This window comes from Ursus americanus, chromosome 17 (assembly GCF_024610735.1).
Source record: "Ursus americanus isolate L20-20 chromosome 17, mUrsAme1.1.p, whole genome shotgun sequence".
Taxonomy (NCBI): Eukaryota; Metazoa; Chordata; class Mammalia; order Carnivora; family Ursidae; genus Ursus; species Ursus americanus.
The window spans coordinates 9,967,614-9,980,418 of NC_142143.1; the positions used below are offsets into that span (position 1 = coordinate 9,967,614).

The following is a 12,805-nucleotide window of genomic DNA, read 5'->3' on the forward strand; positions in this document are numbered from 1 at the left end:
TGTCCAAAGGTAGAACGTTGCCGCCCCCCGGAAACCCCCCTTTTGCTCCCTTGCCCCCCAAAGGCAGTCCTGAACCTGGCTTGCATGGTACCTGCTTGTTGGCTCCGTGTTTTGTCTGTGAGGTGTCCGTGGATGTTTTGCACGTAACTGGGGCCGACTTCTGCACGCAGGACAATTGCCCTGTGTTAACTACACCACAGCTTCACTTATTCGTTCACTGACGGGACTTGGGGCTGCTTCCGGTTTTCTTCGTGCGTGTCCACATGCCTTTCTGTCAGGCATCTATCGGGGAGTGGAATTGGTGAGCTGAGACCACACACCCCTCAGCGGATGACGCCCGTCTGGTTTCCTCCTGGCAGTGAAGGAGATTCCTGTTACTTCACATCCTCTGCTACTTAGTGGTGCCAGTGGAAAAAAAAAAAATTATTCTGTTGGGTGTATAGTAGTGTCTTATTGTGGGTTTAATTTGCTTTGGTCTGATGACATACGAGTTTGAGCACCTTTGGGTAGGTTGATGAACCATTTGGCAATCCCCTTCAGTGCAGTACCTACTCCATTGCTCTCGAACACTTAAAAAACCTAGTTCTTGGGGCGCCTGGGTGGCTCAGTCATTGAGCGTCTGCCTTCGGCTCAGGGCGTGATCCTGGCATTCTGGGATCGAGCCCCACATCGGGCTCCTCTGCTGGAAGCCTGCTTCTTCCTCTCCCACTCCCCCTGCTTGTGTTCCCTCTCTCGTTGGCTGCCTCTATCTCTGTCAAATAAATAAATAAAATATTAAAAAAACAAACAAACAAAAACCTAGTTCTTTTTCTTACAGAGTTTTAGCATCTCTGTTTAAATACACCCCTGTTGTCGGTTACGTGTCTTGCGGCCGTCTCCCCTCGTGGCTTGCTGTTGGACTTTCTTAACGTGATCTGTTGAGAAACAAGAGTTCTTCGTCTCAAGGAAGTTAGAGTCACCCATCTTTACCATTGGTTTTCCTGTGCTGTTTAGCAAAGTCCTCTACCAGAAGGGGTTGAGAATATTTTTCTATAGATCTTCCAGAAGCTTTATTATTTTGCCTTTTGTCACTAGATTGATTCTCTACCTGGAAATGACTCCTTGGTCATCACGTCTACTCTCAGCGGAGTTGAAGTTCTCAAGCCTCAGTGGAAGGCCTTGGTTTACAAGGGTCCTTCCACCTGGCGGGCCTTGAACTTGAATCTCTATTTCACAAGGACTGAGAAACCACCAGAGTTTCCACTCACTCTGGGTCCTCTCTGCTGCTGTTTTCCGTTTTTCTTTTTTTTTTTTTAAGATTTTATTTATTTATTTGACAGAGAGAGAGGCAGCGAGAGAGGGAACACAAGCAGAGGGAGTGGGAGAGGGAGAAGCAGGCTCCCGCTGAGCAGGGAGCCCGATGTGATGCGGGGCTTGATCCCAGAACGCTGAGATCATGATCTGAGCCAAAAGCCGACGCTTAACGACTGAGCCACCCAGGCGCCCCTTCCATTTGGTTTCTTGACATCTCGCTCTGCCTAGCTTATGAGTGAAGATCACATGCAGAACTTTGGGCTTACTTCCCTGTGATTCCCTCAGGTTCTGGTCTTCTCGGCAACTCTGGATGCCGGCTTGTCTCTGCCCAGCCTCGTAGGAACGCCAGCAGCCCCTGGCTGCCTCCTAGCCTGTCTGTCCTTCACATCCCATGTCGCAGATCCCAGAGTGCCCTGAGTGAAAATGTGGGGCTTACGTCAGCGTGCTTCCCTCTTCTCTACAATCTTGGCCCTAGGTGCTTGCCTCCCTGAGGTTCCCTCCAGCGCCTTCTGGCACTCATTGGCATTTGATCCTGCCATTCTGTTCGTTTTCAGCAGGAAGGCTAGTTTGATACAAAGCTCCTCTGTCCTATCCAGAGATGGAGCTTCTTCCAGAAGTTTGATATGGAATATTTACATTACCATTGGGTCGAGACATTTCCCAAATTTCCCCACGACTTCTTGCTTGAACCATTGATAGTTTAAATGTATCTTGCTTAATTTTCAAATATATGGGAAACGTTTCATTCTCCTTTTGTTATTGATCTCTTGCTTAGTTTCATCGTGGTCAGAGAACATAGGCTCAATATTTTCAGGTCTTTGAAATTTGTCCAGATGTACTTGACGGCCCAGCTTACGTCCAGTATTTCTAACTTTTGTTTGTGTGGCTCGAAAAGAACGTGTTTTTGGGGCGCCTGGGTGGCGCAGTGGTTGGGCGCCTGCCTTCGGCTCAGGGCGTGATCCCGGCGTTATGGGATCGAGCCCCACATCGGGCTCTTCTGCTGGGAGCCTGCTTCTTCCTCTCCCACTCCCCCTGCTTGTGTTCCCTCTCTCGCTGGCTGTCTCTATCTCTATCGAATAAATAAATAAAAATCTTTATAAAAAAAAAAAAAGAATGTGTTTTCTGTAGCTGGTGGGAAGGGTGTTTCATATATGTCTGCCAGGTCAGGTTTACTAATGATTCTAGATCCAGTAGGGATTTTTTTTGGTTTCATTGTTTATGAGTAGTAAAAGTTATTAAAATATTTCAGTGTGATGGCAGATTTGTTTAGTTTGTGGGTTGTTTTTTTTTTTTTTTGCTGGAATTATGAATGATTTGTAAACATGTCTAGTTTTTATTTTTTTTATTTTTTATTTTATTTTATTTTTTAAAGATTTTATTTATTTATTCGACAGAGATAGAGACAGCCAGCGAGAGAGGGAACACAAGCAGGGGGAGTGGGAGAGGAAGAAGCAGGCTCATAGCAGAGGAGCCTGATGTGGGGCTCGAACCCATAACACCGGGATCACGCCCTGAGCCGAAGGCAGACGCTTAACCGCTGTGCCACCCAGGCGCCCCATGTCTAGTTTTTAAAAAAAATCTATCAAGTTTGACTTTATTTTGGACCTTTAGTATGAAGTGCATATTAATTTGTAATTGTCATATTTTCCTAGTGGGTTGAAGCTGTTATCGTTATGAATTACCCCTCTTTGCTTTTCACCTTAAATTCCACTTTGTCTCATATCCATATAGCGTCACTGGCTTTTTTTTTTTTTTTTTTTTGGTTAGTATTATATTGTATTTTAATCTTATACTTTTAATCTTGTTTAGAGTACGGAGTTGTCTTTTCTTTCCCTCCTTGTCTGTTATTCCTTATAGTTATTTGGAACATTTAATTTATTTCTTCTTAATGTAATTGTCATATATTTGGGTCTAACTCTGTCATTTTCTTTTTGTTGTCGTTCCACCCATTTTATTTTCTTTATTCCTACCCTTTTGTCTTCTTATGCACTGAGCTTTATTTTTGCTTTGTTTTAGGGAGCTTTGCTGAGATGTAACTTACAAAAAAAATTTATCAATTTGACACGTAGCATTTGATGAGTTTCAGTAAAGGTGCACACCCACGTGCCATCACCACAGTCAAGATACACGTTCCTGTGATCGCCAAAATTCCCTCTGCTCCTTTGTAGTAGTAAGTCCCTTGCACCCACCATGGCCCCCGACAAACACTGATCTGCTTTCTGTCACTATGGCTTTGCCTTTAATCATACAGAGCGTAGTCGTATGACTTTTTTTTTTCACCTAGCGTAATGGTTTTGCAATTCACGATCCAGTGTTTTCTTATTATCCCATGTGTTCCCTCCCTGTTAGTTTGGAAGTTATGCATTCTGTCATTCTCTTTTAGCGATAGCTGTTGGGGGACAGTTCTCCACGGATTTCTCGTGGGTCTCTACATCTTGCAAGCGGAGACACTGACTCCGTTTGTTCCAGGCTATCTTTACAAGGACGTTCGTATAGTGAGCAGCCTTAGAAGATAGAGATCGGGTCGTTCCCTAGAGCAGAGGGGGAGGTTTGCTTAGTGTCTTCTGCAATAAGGGTCATATCATCTTCCCGAGCAAAGCTTCGGCAGATTTGCTTATTAACGACTGTGGAAGATTCAAGTGCCCTACACGCCGGGCTTCTCTCTCCCCTAGCGCAACAGGAGCAGGTGTCACGTGCCCTCTTCGTGTCACCCTTGGGAACTGGATCCCAGGGAATTGGCACAAACACTGAAACGGGCCATTGGTGTTGCTGTGAGCAATAAATTGCCCTTTGTCTTTGATCCAGGAATCTTGTTTCTTCCTGCCAGCACCCATGAAACTGTGTCAGGCTAACTTGTTAGTTTGCAAGTAGGGCAAAATCTGAAACCCTTCACAGTTCTTGGTAGAACCCAAGAGATTGTAACACACATCCTCGGCCTTACTGAAGTATAATTGGTACTTTAGTGTCTTCCAGAACAATAAATGGGTCTTAGAACTTTTTAACCCCATTTATTCCCAGGCTTCTATGCCATATATATATATATATATATATATATATATATATATATATATATATATATATATATATACACACACACACACACATATACATATATATATATTTAATTCTGTCTTTATTTTAAACCCCATAAGACATTATGCTACCAATTCTTATTTAGATTCACCCACATATTTGCCATTTTAATGGTATTTTATTTTTTTCCTGTATCTTATACCATCCATATGGGATCAAGTTCCTTCTACCCGAAGAAAACCCTTTTATATTTTCTATCGTGTAGGTCTACTAATGACAAAGCCTTTCTCTCTTTCTGTTTGTTTGTGTGACTAGTGAAATGGTTTTTTTAAAAACATTTTGCTTATTCATTTTAAGTAATTTCTGCACCCAGCATGGGTCTCGAACTCATGACTCTGAGATCGAGAGTCGCACGCTCTACCGACTGAACCAGCCAGATGCCCCTGACTAGTGAAATGTTTTAGTTTCAACTTCATACTTAAAGGGAAGTGTGCTGTGTACAGAATTCCCATCGGCGTTTATTTTCTTTTAGCTCTTTATGAATGTCATTCCATTATCTCTGGTTTCTGCCGCTGAGTAGCCGGCTGTCAGTCTTTGAAGCTAACTTTCTCCTCTGCTGTTTTTAGTATTTTTCTTCACATTTTGTTTATAGCCGTTGTAATGTGGTACATATGTCAGTTATTGCTGTGTTTCCGTATGTTGGCCGATATGTGTCATCCGCAGTTACTGCTGTGTAACAAACTATCCCAAAACTCCGTGGCTTAAAACAACGATCAGTTTCTTAGCCCACGAGTCTGCAATGTGAGCAGAGCTCAGCGGGAAGGCTCTCTTCTGCTCTACATGACATGAGCCGGGGTGGTTCGACTGCAGGATCCACTTCTAAGTTGACTCACTCGCAAGTGGCAGGTTGCTGCTGGCTGTCGGCTGTGAGTTTGTCCAGGGCTAAGGGTCCAGGACCAAGAATCATCCCTGGGGGTTGCATCAGTTTCCCGTCACATGATAGCTGGGTCCCAAGAGAAGAGAGGTAAAAGCTTCCAGTCTCTTAAGGCCTTGGTCCAGAAACTAGGGCGGCATCACTTCTGCCCTATTCTATCGGTAAAGCAGTTGCAGAGCCAGATGAAAGGGTTGAGAGACATTCATGGGATAATGATAAGAGACATCATGTCTCAATGGGAGCACTGTCAAAGAATTTGGGTCCATGTTTTAAAACCCACAAGATGCCTAAGTGTGGATTTCTTTGTGTGCGTGTGTGTGTGTGTGTGTGTGTGTGTGTGTGCAGGAGGGTTCATAGATATTTTCAATCACTATGAAATTTTTTTTTCATCAATTTTGAAAAGTTCACAGACATTAACTCTTCAAATATGGCTTCTCTCCTTTTCTAACCTGCTTTGGTGGCCAGTTATATGTATGGTGGATCTTTTTGTTATATATTCTATGTCTTTTATCTACTTTCCTGCATTTTCCATCCTTTGGCTCTTCAGGCTCTATTCTGTTTCCTCTTTTCTGGCCTATCTTCCTGTTCACTAGTTTTCTCTTCAGCATTGTCCAGTCTGCTTTTATACCTGGCCACTGGGTTCTTCATTTCGGCAACTGTATTTTTTGATTCTGTAATTTCCATTTTTAAAATGGTTTCAAGTTCTTTGCCCCAATTCTAAATCTTCTATTTTATTCTCTTGAATATTATCACATTTATTTTATTTAATTTTTTTAAGTAAGTCTGTGCCCAACGTGGGGCCTGAACTCACGATCCTGAGATCAAGAGTCGCACGCTGTACCGACTGAGCCAGCCAGGCGCCCCTTATCACATTTATTTATTTATTTATTTATTTGAGAGAGGAAGAGCGAGCATGAGCAAGGGGAGAGGGAGAAACAGACTCTCCACTGAGCAGGGAGCCCAATGCAGGGCTCTATCCCTGGACCCCGAGATCATGACCTGAGCCGAAGGCAGATGCTTAACCAGCTGAGCCACCTAGGTCCCCTATCACAGTTATTTTAAAGTCTGTGTCAGATAACTTCAGTATTTGCATCCCCCTACTTACAGATCAGTTTCCATCATACATTTTTTCTGTTGGTTTTCTTTCATACAACGTAGTATCTCTTGTGTGTTTTGATTATGTGCTAGACCTTGGATTTGCAACGATGCTTGTAGAAACAATTTGAAGCCTGGCTTCATGTTTCTTTTATGTTTGCTTCTCCTGGGTACCTGGGAACATTATCAGTGAGGGTAACTTCAATCCATTTTCTGGAACTGAAAGTATTTGGAGCTGTGCTGCAGTCTCTGGGAGGGTCTGTCTCCTTGTGGCTCATCTTATGCCTTAGTCCTTCGGGACCCCCACCCACGGTAAGGGGGTTCATCAGGGCCCTCCCCTGGCCTCCGGTCCCTGTCCCCCGAGCCCATGAGGTTGCTGATGCCATGGTATATTCCTTCAGCCTCTCAAGTGCCAGCAGTCCGAAATCCCAGGCTCACTTCCTGGGTTTCCATAATCCCTTCCAACCTGACACTTCATCCCTGTCTGCTTAGATGCCCAGTGCCTCCAGCAGACGCCTTTTACATTCTGTCCAGCATTTCTGGTTGTCCCCAGGAGGCAGTCTGGTTCACGTTGCCTCGTCTGTCCTTGCGGAAGTGGGAGTCCTCAGAGCGATTCACCAGCATTCACATGCCTGGTTCCACTTTTCCCATTAGCTACCTCTGTTTGCTCCCCTCTGCTGCAAAACCCCTAACAAATATCACCTATCCTTGCTTCTCCGATTTCTTGCATCTTATTCCTTCTCAAACCCTCTCCAATCAGGCTCTGGTTCCCTCCATTCCACCAAAAGTACTTTGTCAAGGTCATTAATGTTTTATTGATGCTAAATCTAGTGATCAGTGTTTAGTGTCCTGTCTAGTGTCATTTGGTGTCATAATTTCGTTGTCATTTAGTGTCGTCGTATCGGACATAGCAGCAGCATTTAACATGGAGCGCTCCGTGCAGGGGTGGCTGAGATGACACAAAACCACCCCAGGAGAACGAGGAAGGGCTTCCTTCCATGTCCTCCTTTCTTGGTTTGTTTGTTCCTTAGCACTTATTACCTGGAGCTTTGTTTATTGTACTTTCTTACTTTGATTTGTCGCTTACGCATTGTGTCGGTCCCTCCCCTAAGAACACAGGCTCCAGGAAGGCAGGGCGTGTCATCTGTTTTGTTCATTAATTTACCCCTTCCATCTGGAACAATGGCAGGTGCAGAACACGCACTCGGTAGATGTTTGCTAAACAATTGCAGTCTCTCGTGGAAAGAACAGGCGAGGCTTGTGGAGCCAACACTCTTTGGGCACCACTCCTGCTAGACCCTGGCTGGCCGTGGGTCTTCCATGTTGAAAGCCCCGGTCAAAACTTCAAGTATCTTCAAGGTCAACCGTCATTGTGATTATCCGTTTTTAAAGTGCTATTACTTGGCTATCCCATCTGATCCTCATAGTACCTCTGTGAGCTAGGTGGGACAGGTACAGTTAGTCTCGTGTTTCAAATAGGGCTCAGAGAGGGAAGGAATTTTTTGAGGGTCACACAGCAGCTTAATAGCAAACCTTGGACATAAACACAACTCTTCAAAAATGAACAAGGTTTATGATGATTGTTCTTCTCCTCCTTTGGGGGAGTGAGAGGGAAGAGACACCATCTGAGTGGTTTCTCAAAAAAAAAATTTTTTTTTCTGATTATAAAAATTATACGGACACTTGGGTGGCTTAGTCAGTTGAACATCTGACTCTTGATCTCAGCTTAGGTCTTGGTCTCAGGGTCATGAGTTCAAGCCCCACACTGGGCTCCATGCTGGGAGTGAAGTCCTATTTAAAAAAATAAAAATTATATAAACTCATTGTAGAATATTTAGAAACTTCAGAAATGGATAAAGAACATTCCAATTACTATATTACCGTGTACATTTTGACATTTTTAACACAATTTAGATCACATCGTATCATATAAAATTTGCATCTTTTTTACTTAACATTGCAAAATCAACATTTCACCGTTCTTCTAACATCGCATCTTAATGGTTGCGTAATATTCCATCGCGTAGCTGGGCCACCGTTTATATCATCTTCTAGTGCTGGACATTTCAGTTATATGCTTATTTATTTCCTATGGTATGCGAGGGCCGGGGACTTGAGGCTGGGGCTCTCAGATGTCATAGTCAAATTAGAAAATGGATAGGACAGGGCTTTGTTAAAATAAGATTTAAAAGCACCATGAGATGATATAAAAAAATGGAAAAGAAAATCTTGTTAAATAAAAATAAAATCCTGACTCCATTTGGAGGCGTGCGTGCGCATGTGTGTGCACGTGCGGTGGGAAGGGGAGTCCGGCTGGAGTGGGTCCCTGTGTGGCCAGAGGCAGGCAGCGACCCATGTACGGGGGGACCCAAGGCGTCTGCCTCTAGCAAGAGGGTGGGCTGAAGCCGGCTCATTTCTGTGTCGTCCTTCTGTGTCCCCGCTCCACAGGCTCTTCCAGCTGGAGACGGAGGCGGATGCCCTCGTGAACTTCCAGCACTATTCTTCGCAGCTGCCGCCCTTCTACGAGAGCTCCTGCCACATCCTGCACGTGGAGGTCCTGCAGCAGTTGACTGACCTCATCCGCAACCACCCCAGCTGGTCGGTGGCCCACTTGGCGGTGGAGTTGGGGATCCGAGAGTGTTTCCACCACAGCCACATCATCAGGTGTGCCAGGAGGGTGGGACCCCGGGACAGGGCATGTGCCTGCATATGTGGAGGGGCGGGGCCTGGGGCAGTCGCTGAGTCCTGCTTCAGTTTCCCTCTGTAAAGCCAAACGTTGCCCAGCACCTTAGATGTGACCCGTGCTGGGTCGCTTTGCCGGAGAGAGGTGAAGAGGCCTCAGATCCTCGTGTCTCCTTCCAGAGATCTGGCTGCCCTCTCTCATGTGGCCCTTCAGCCAATACTTATATCAGGAGATGTGCCCCTGAGAGGGGACCGTGTGGGCCCTGCCATAGGACTCCTGCTCACCTGCTTGCCCTGAGGTGGCCACAGCTTGGTCAGCCCCCAGGCCCCAGGCTCAGAATTCCTCACTGCCCTTTATAGTTTCCAGGCCTGTTCTTGGACATCATAGGGATTAATCTCCCCGTGGCCCTGTCCCTTTCCTAGGGCAGGCATTGTTATTATTTTTTTGTAGATAAGGATATCGAGGCCTGGAAAGGTTAGGAAACTGCCCGAGGTTAGTGAGATTTCTGCCTTCTGACCCGTTCTGTGCCACCCCACCACCCACTGCCGGCTGGTGTGGCCCTAGGACCCATCCCAAGTACACAACTGATGAAATCACTTCAGGCCCACATACATTGTGAGCCAGCCCTCAGTTCGCACCAGCCAGCCCGAGCACGGCAGGAATGCTCTTGAGCCCCTAGCCCGCTTCCCTCTGCTGCCCCTGAGTTTCTCAGCACCCCTCCCTCCTTGTGCCCACCCCACCCCCACCGCCACAGCTGCGCCAATAACAGGGAGAATGAGGAGGGCTGCACCCCCCTGCACCTGGCCTGCCGCAAGGGTGACGGGGAGATCCTGGTGGAGCTGGTGCAGTACTGCCACGCCCAGATGGACGTCACGGACAACAACGGGGAGACGGCCTTTCATTATGCTGTGCAGGGTGACAACGCCCAGGTGCTGCAGGTGAGGGGGGGTGGGGGAGGGACAGGGGGACTGGAGCCGGCAACACCTTATTATCCCCACTAGTCCCAAGCTGCTTCCTGGAGGGCGTACCCTCCTCTCCCCCATTCCCTCCTCATGCTTGTCAAGGAGACACATCCTCGGCCACTGGGCTCTGACAACCCTAGGGAGGTCCCCCATCCCAGCAAACTAAACGGAAGTCCCAGTCCAGCCAAGCAGTTCGGTTCAGCTTGTCCCAAGCACCTACGGAACCCGACCCCAGGCTGGGTGAATTCATTTCAGCCCTGCCTGGAGGGGCTCATGGTCCAGTGGGACCCGAGCTTAGCTTTTTACAGCAACTCAAAACTCCATCCGGCTCCTGTAGACATTTGCACTAGACATACTCCTCCTGTTAAATGTTTGTTTATCGGGCTGAGAAACGAAAATAAAAATCGTAGGCAAGTAGATGGAGTGATGTCATTAAAGGCTACTTTATGTGTTGGATGGAAAAGACCGAATACCAAACAGGATTTTATTTCCCAGAGTTAGAAGACTTTCTTTTAAAGGTTATGTCCTTCTCTGCCCTGGCATCAGAAAGGAGTGACATTGTTCCAGAAAATACACGATTGTGTTGTCTGGCGCACAGGGAAGGGACTTCCACATGTCCCGGTGAACTCCATCCTTCCTGAGAGCCGGCTCTGCGCCCAGCACCGTGCCCCACAGGGCCTGCCTCGGTGCAGACGCCAGGCACACACTCTTACCAATAGCTGTCCTTTGTCATGGGCTGGTCTCGTGTCTGGCCCTGTACTGAGTGTTGTGTGTTCCAGTTAATTCTCAAAGTAGCCTCTCTGGGTTGGGGTGGGGGGGTGGGGGTCATGATCCTCCTCTCTTTGCCAAAGGAACTGAGAGGTTCCATGAGGTTAAGAAACATGCCCAGGGGGGCGCCTGGGTGGCACAGTGGTTAAGTGTCTGCCTTCAGCTCGGGGCATGATCCTGGCGTTCTGGGATCGAGCCCCACATCAGGCTCCTCCGCTAGGAGCCTGCTTCTTCCTCTCCCACTCCCCTTGCTTGTGTTCCCTCTCTCGCTGGCTGTCTCTATCTCTGTCAAATAAATAAATAAAATCTTAAAAAAAAAAAAAAAAAGAAACATGCCCAGGGACGGGGAGAGCTGTGAGCGGCGGGGCTGGCCCTCGAGTCAGGCCTCTTCGCCGTGTCCCCAGCCTGTCGACAGGCCCAGCGAGGTCCCCTGGGCACACAGGAGTTGTAGCCCACTGTGGAGACAGCACTCGGCCACAAGTGAGGAAGGAAGGTCCTGGCTTTCTTTGTAATACTGGTTTGTTTGTTTGTTCGTTTTGGTGCAAAAAGGTGTTTTTATTAAAGCAGAGGACAGGACCCATGGACATAAAGGGCTGCGTGGTTGGTTTTTTTTTAATTGAAAAATAATATGTGAACCTAGCAAAAAGAAATCCAAGCAGGAGAGATGAAAATACGACGAAAGTGTACAATGAAAGCAGGAACCACTCCCACCCAGACCCCCAGTGCCCATCCGTATGAACAAGCTCCCTTCAGGTTTCTTGGTCGAGAAGTTTTTCCATACGAGCCTGGCTGTGCCAGACCAGCCCCCAGCCAACCCTGGCACAGCCGGTGCCCCGTTTTCCTGCAAACCTCCTTTCTCGGTGGCTTCCCTTAATGTCCCGACCGTGTTCTCGCAGAGTCTGATTTCCCTTCCCCTCATGTGGGCACAGGGGACTGGCGCGGGGGGTGTCGGGGAGGGTCACTCGGGGGCTTGTCCTTGTCGGGCCCCAGCCCACCCTGGTGTCCTGCTCTCAGCTCCTAGGGAAGAACGCATCAGCTGGCCTGAACCGGGTGAACAACCAGGGGCAGACCCCGCTGCACCTGGCCTGCCAGATGGGCAAGCAGGAGATGGTCCGCGTGCTGCTGCTTTGCAACGCCCGGTGCAATGTCATGGGCTCCGCCGGCTACCCCATCCACACGGCCATGAAGTTCTCCCATAAGGGGTAAGACCTCCCGCCCCCGCGCGGCTGGCTGGGCCCCCGGCTCTTACAGCTCTTCTCCTCACGCCCAGGCGAGCACTGGCCTGCACGGGCTCGTTAGATGTGTTTCCCACACTTGGGCCAAGGGCCGGCCTGGCCTGAAGAAGGTGCTCGATGAACGTATCGTGGATGTGAGTCTCAGTCCAGAAAGTCTGCTGTGCAAAGGGTAGAATTTTAAAATGTTTTCTGTAATGCACCATAATGTCTGGCCATGAACCTCCCTCTTCCAGACTAGAGAAGAACAATCCAAATCTCCCCTGGGGTCCTCCCTTTCCACCTCCCCTAGGTGGTCCTCCTGTGCTGGAGTCACATGCAGCCCCAAGGAGGGGCCCACCTGCCTGGGTCCTCTTCCGTCCAAGCCCCCCAGCCCAATCTGAACCCCTTCGTGGCTACAGCGCTGCCCCGTGGCTTCTGCACATTCCAGCCTCGAAGTGCAGGAGCGCTTGGCAAGGTGGCCCAGAGCCCCTTCTGCCTAGATGTGTCCATTCTTCCTGGCTGGTGGCACTGCTGGGACGCAGGTACCAGGCCCATGCCATGGGGAGCTCTGGACCACTGTCGATTTTCTGCCCTTTTCCCCAGACCTGGGAAACCCTGGTCTCAGGAAAATTCTCCATGTGAAGTGTGCGCATGCGCGCGCGTGTGTGTGTGTGTGTGTGTGTGTGTGTGTGTGTGTAGGGTGGGGGGTGTGTGATAAAAGAGATGAAGGGGTGCCTGGGTGGTGCAGTTGGTCGGGCGTCCAACTGTTGGTTTCAGCTTGGGTCATGATCTGAGGGTAGTGAGATCGAGCCCCATGTTGGGC

At 48.1% G+C, this 12,805-nt stretch overlaps 1 protein-coding gene across 7 annotated transcripts in view; it reads left to right on the forward strand.

Annotated features, from left to right (window-relative positions):
* Positions 1-12,805, forward strand: part of PLA2G6 (phospholipase A2 group VI) — a 57,458-nt gene that overhangs the window by 17,958 nt on the left and 26,695 nt on the right. For all 7 annotated transcript variants that reach the window (XR_006776456.2, XR_006776457.2, XM_045779557.2 and 4 more), the window contains 3 exons: positions 8,804-9,019; positions 9,793-9,976; positions 11,783-11,970. Coding sequence is in view for 5 of the 7 variants with exons in the window: in XM_045779557.2 (XP_045635513.1) it covers positions 8,804-9,019; positions 9,793-9,976; positions 11,783-11,970 (588 nt within the window). In the remaining 2 variants the exon portion in view is untranslated. The remainder of the gene's footprint in view (positions 1-8,803; positions 9,020-9,792; positions 9,977-11,782; positions 11,971-12,805) is intronic.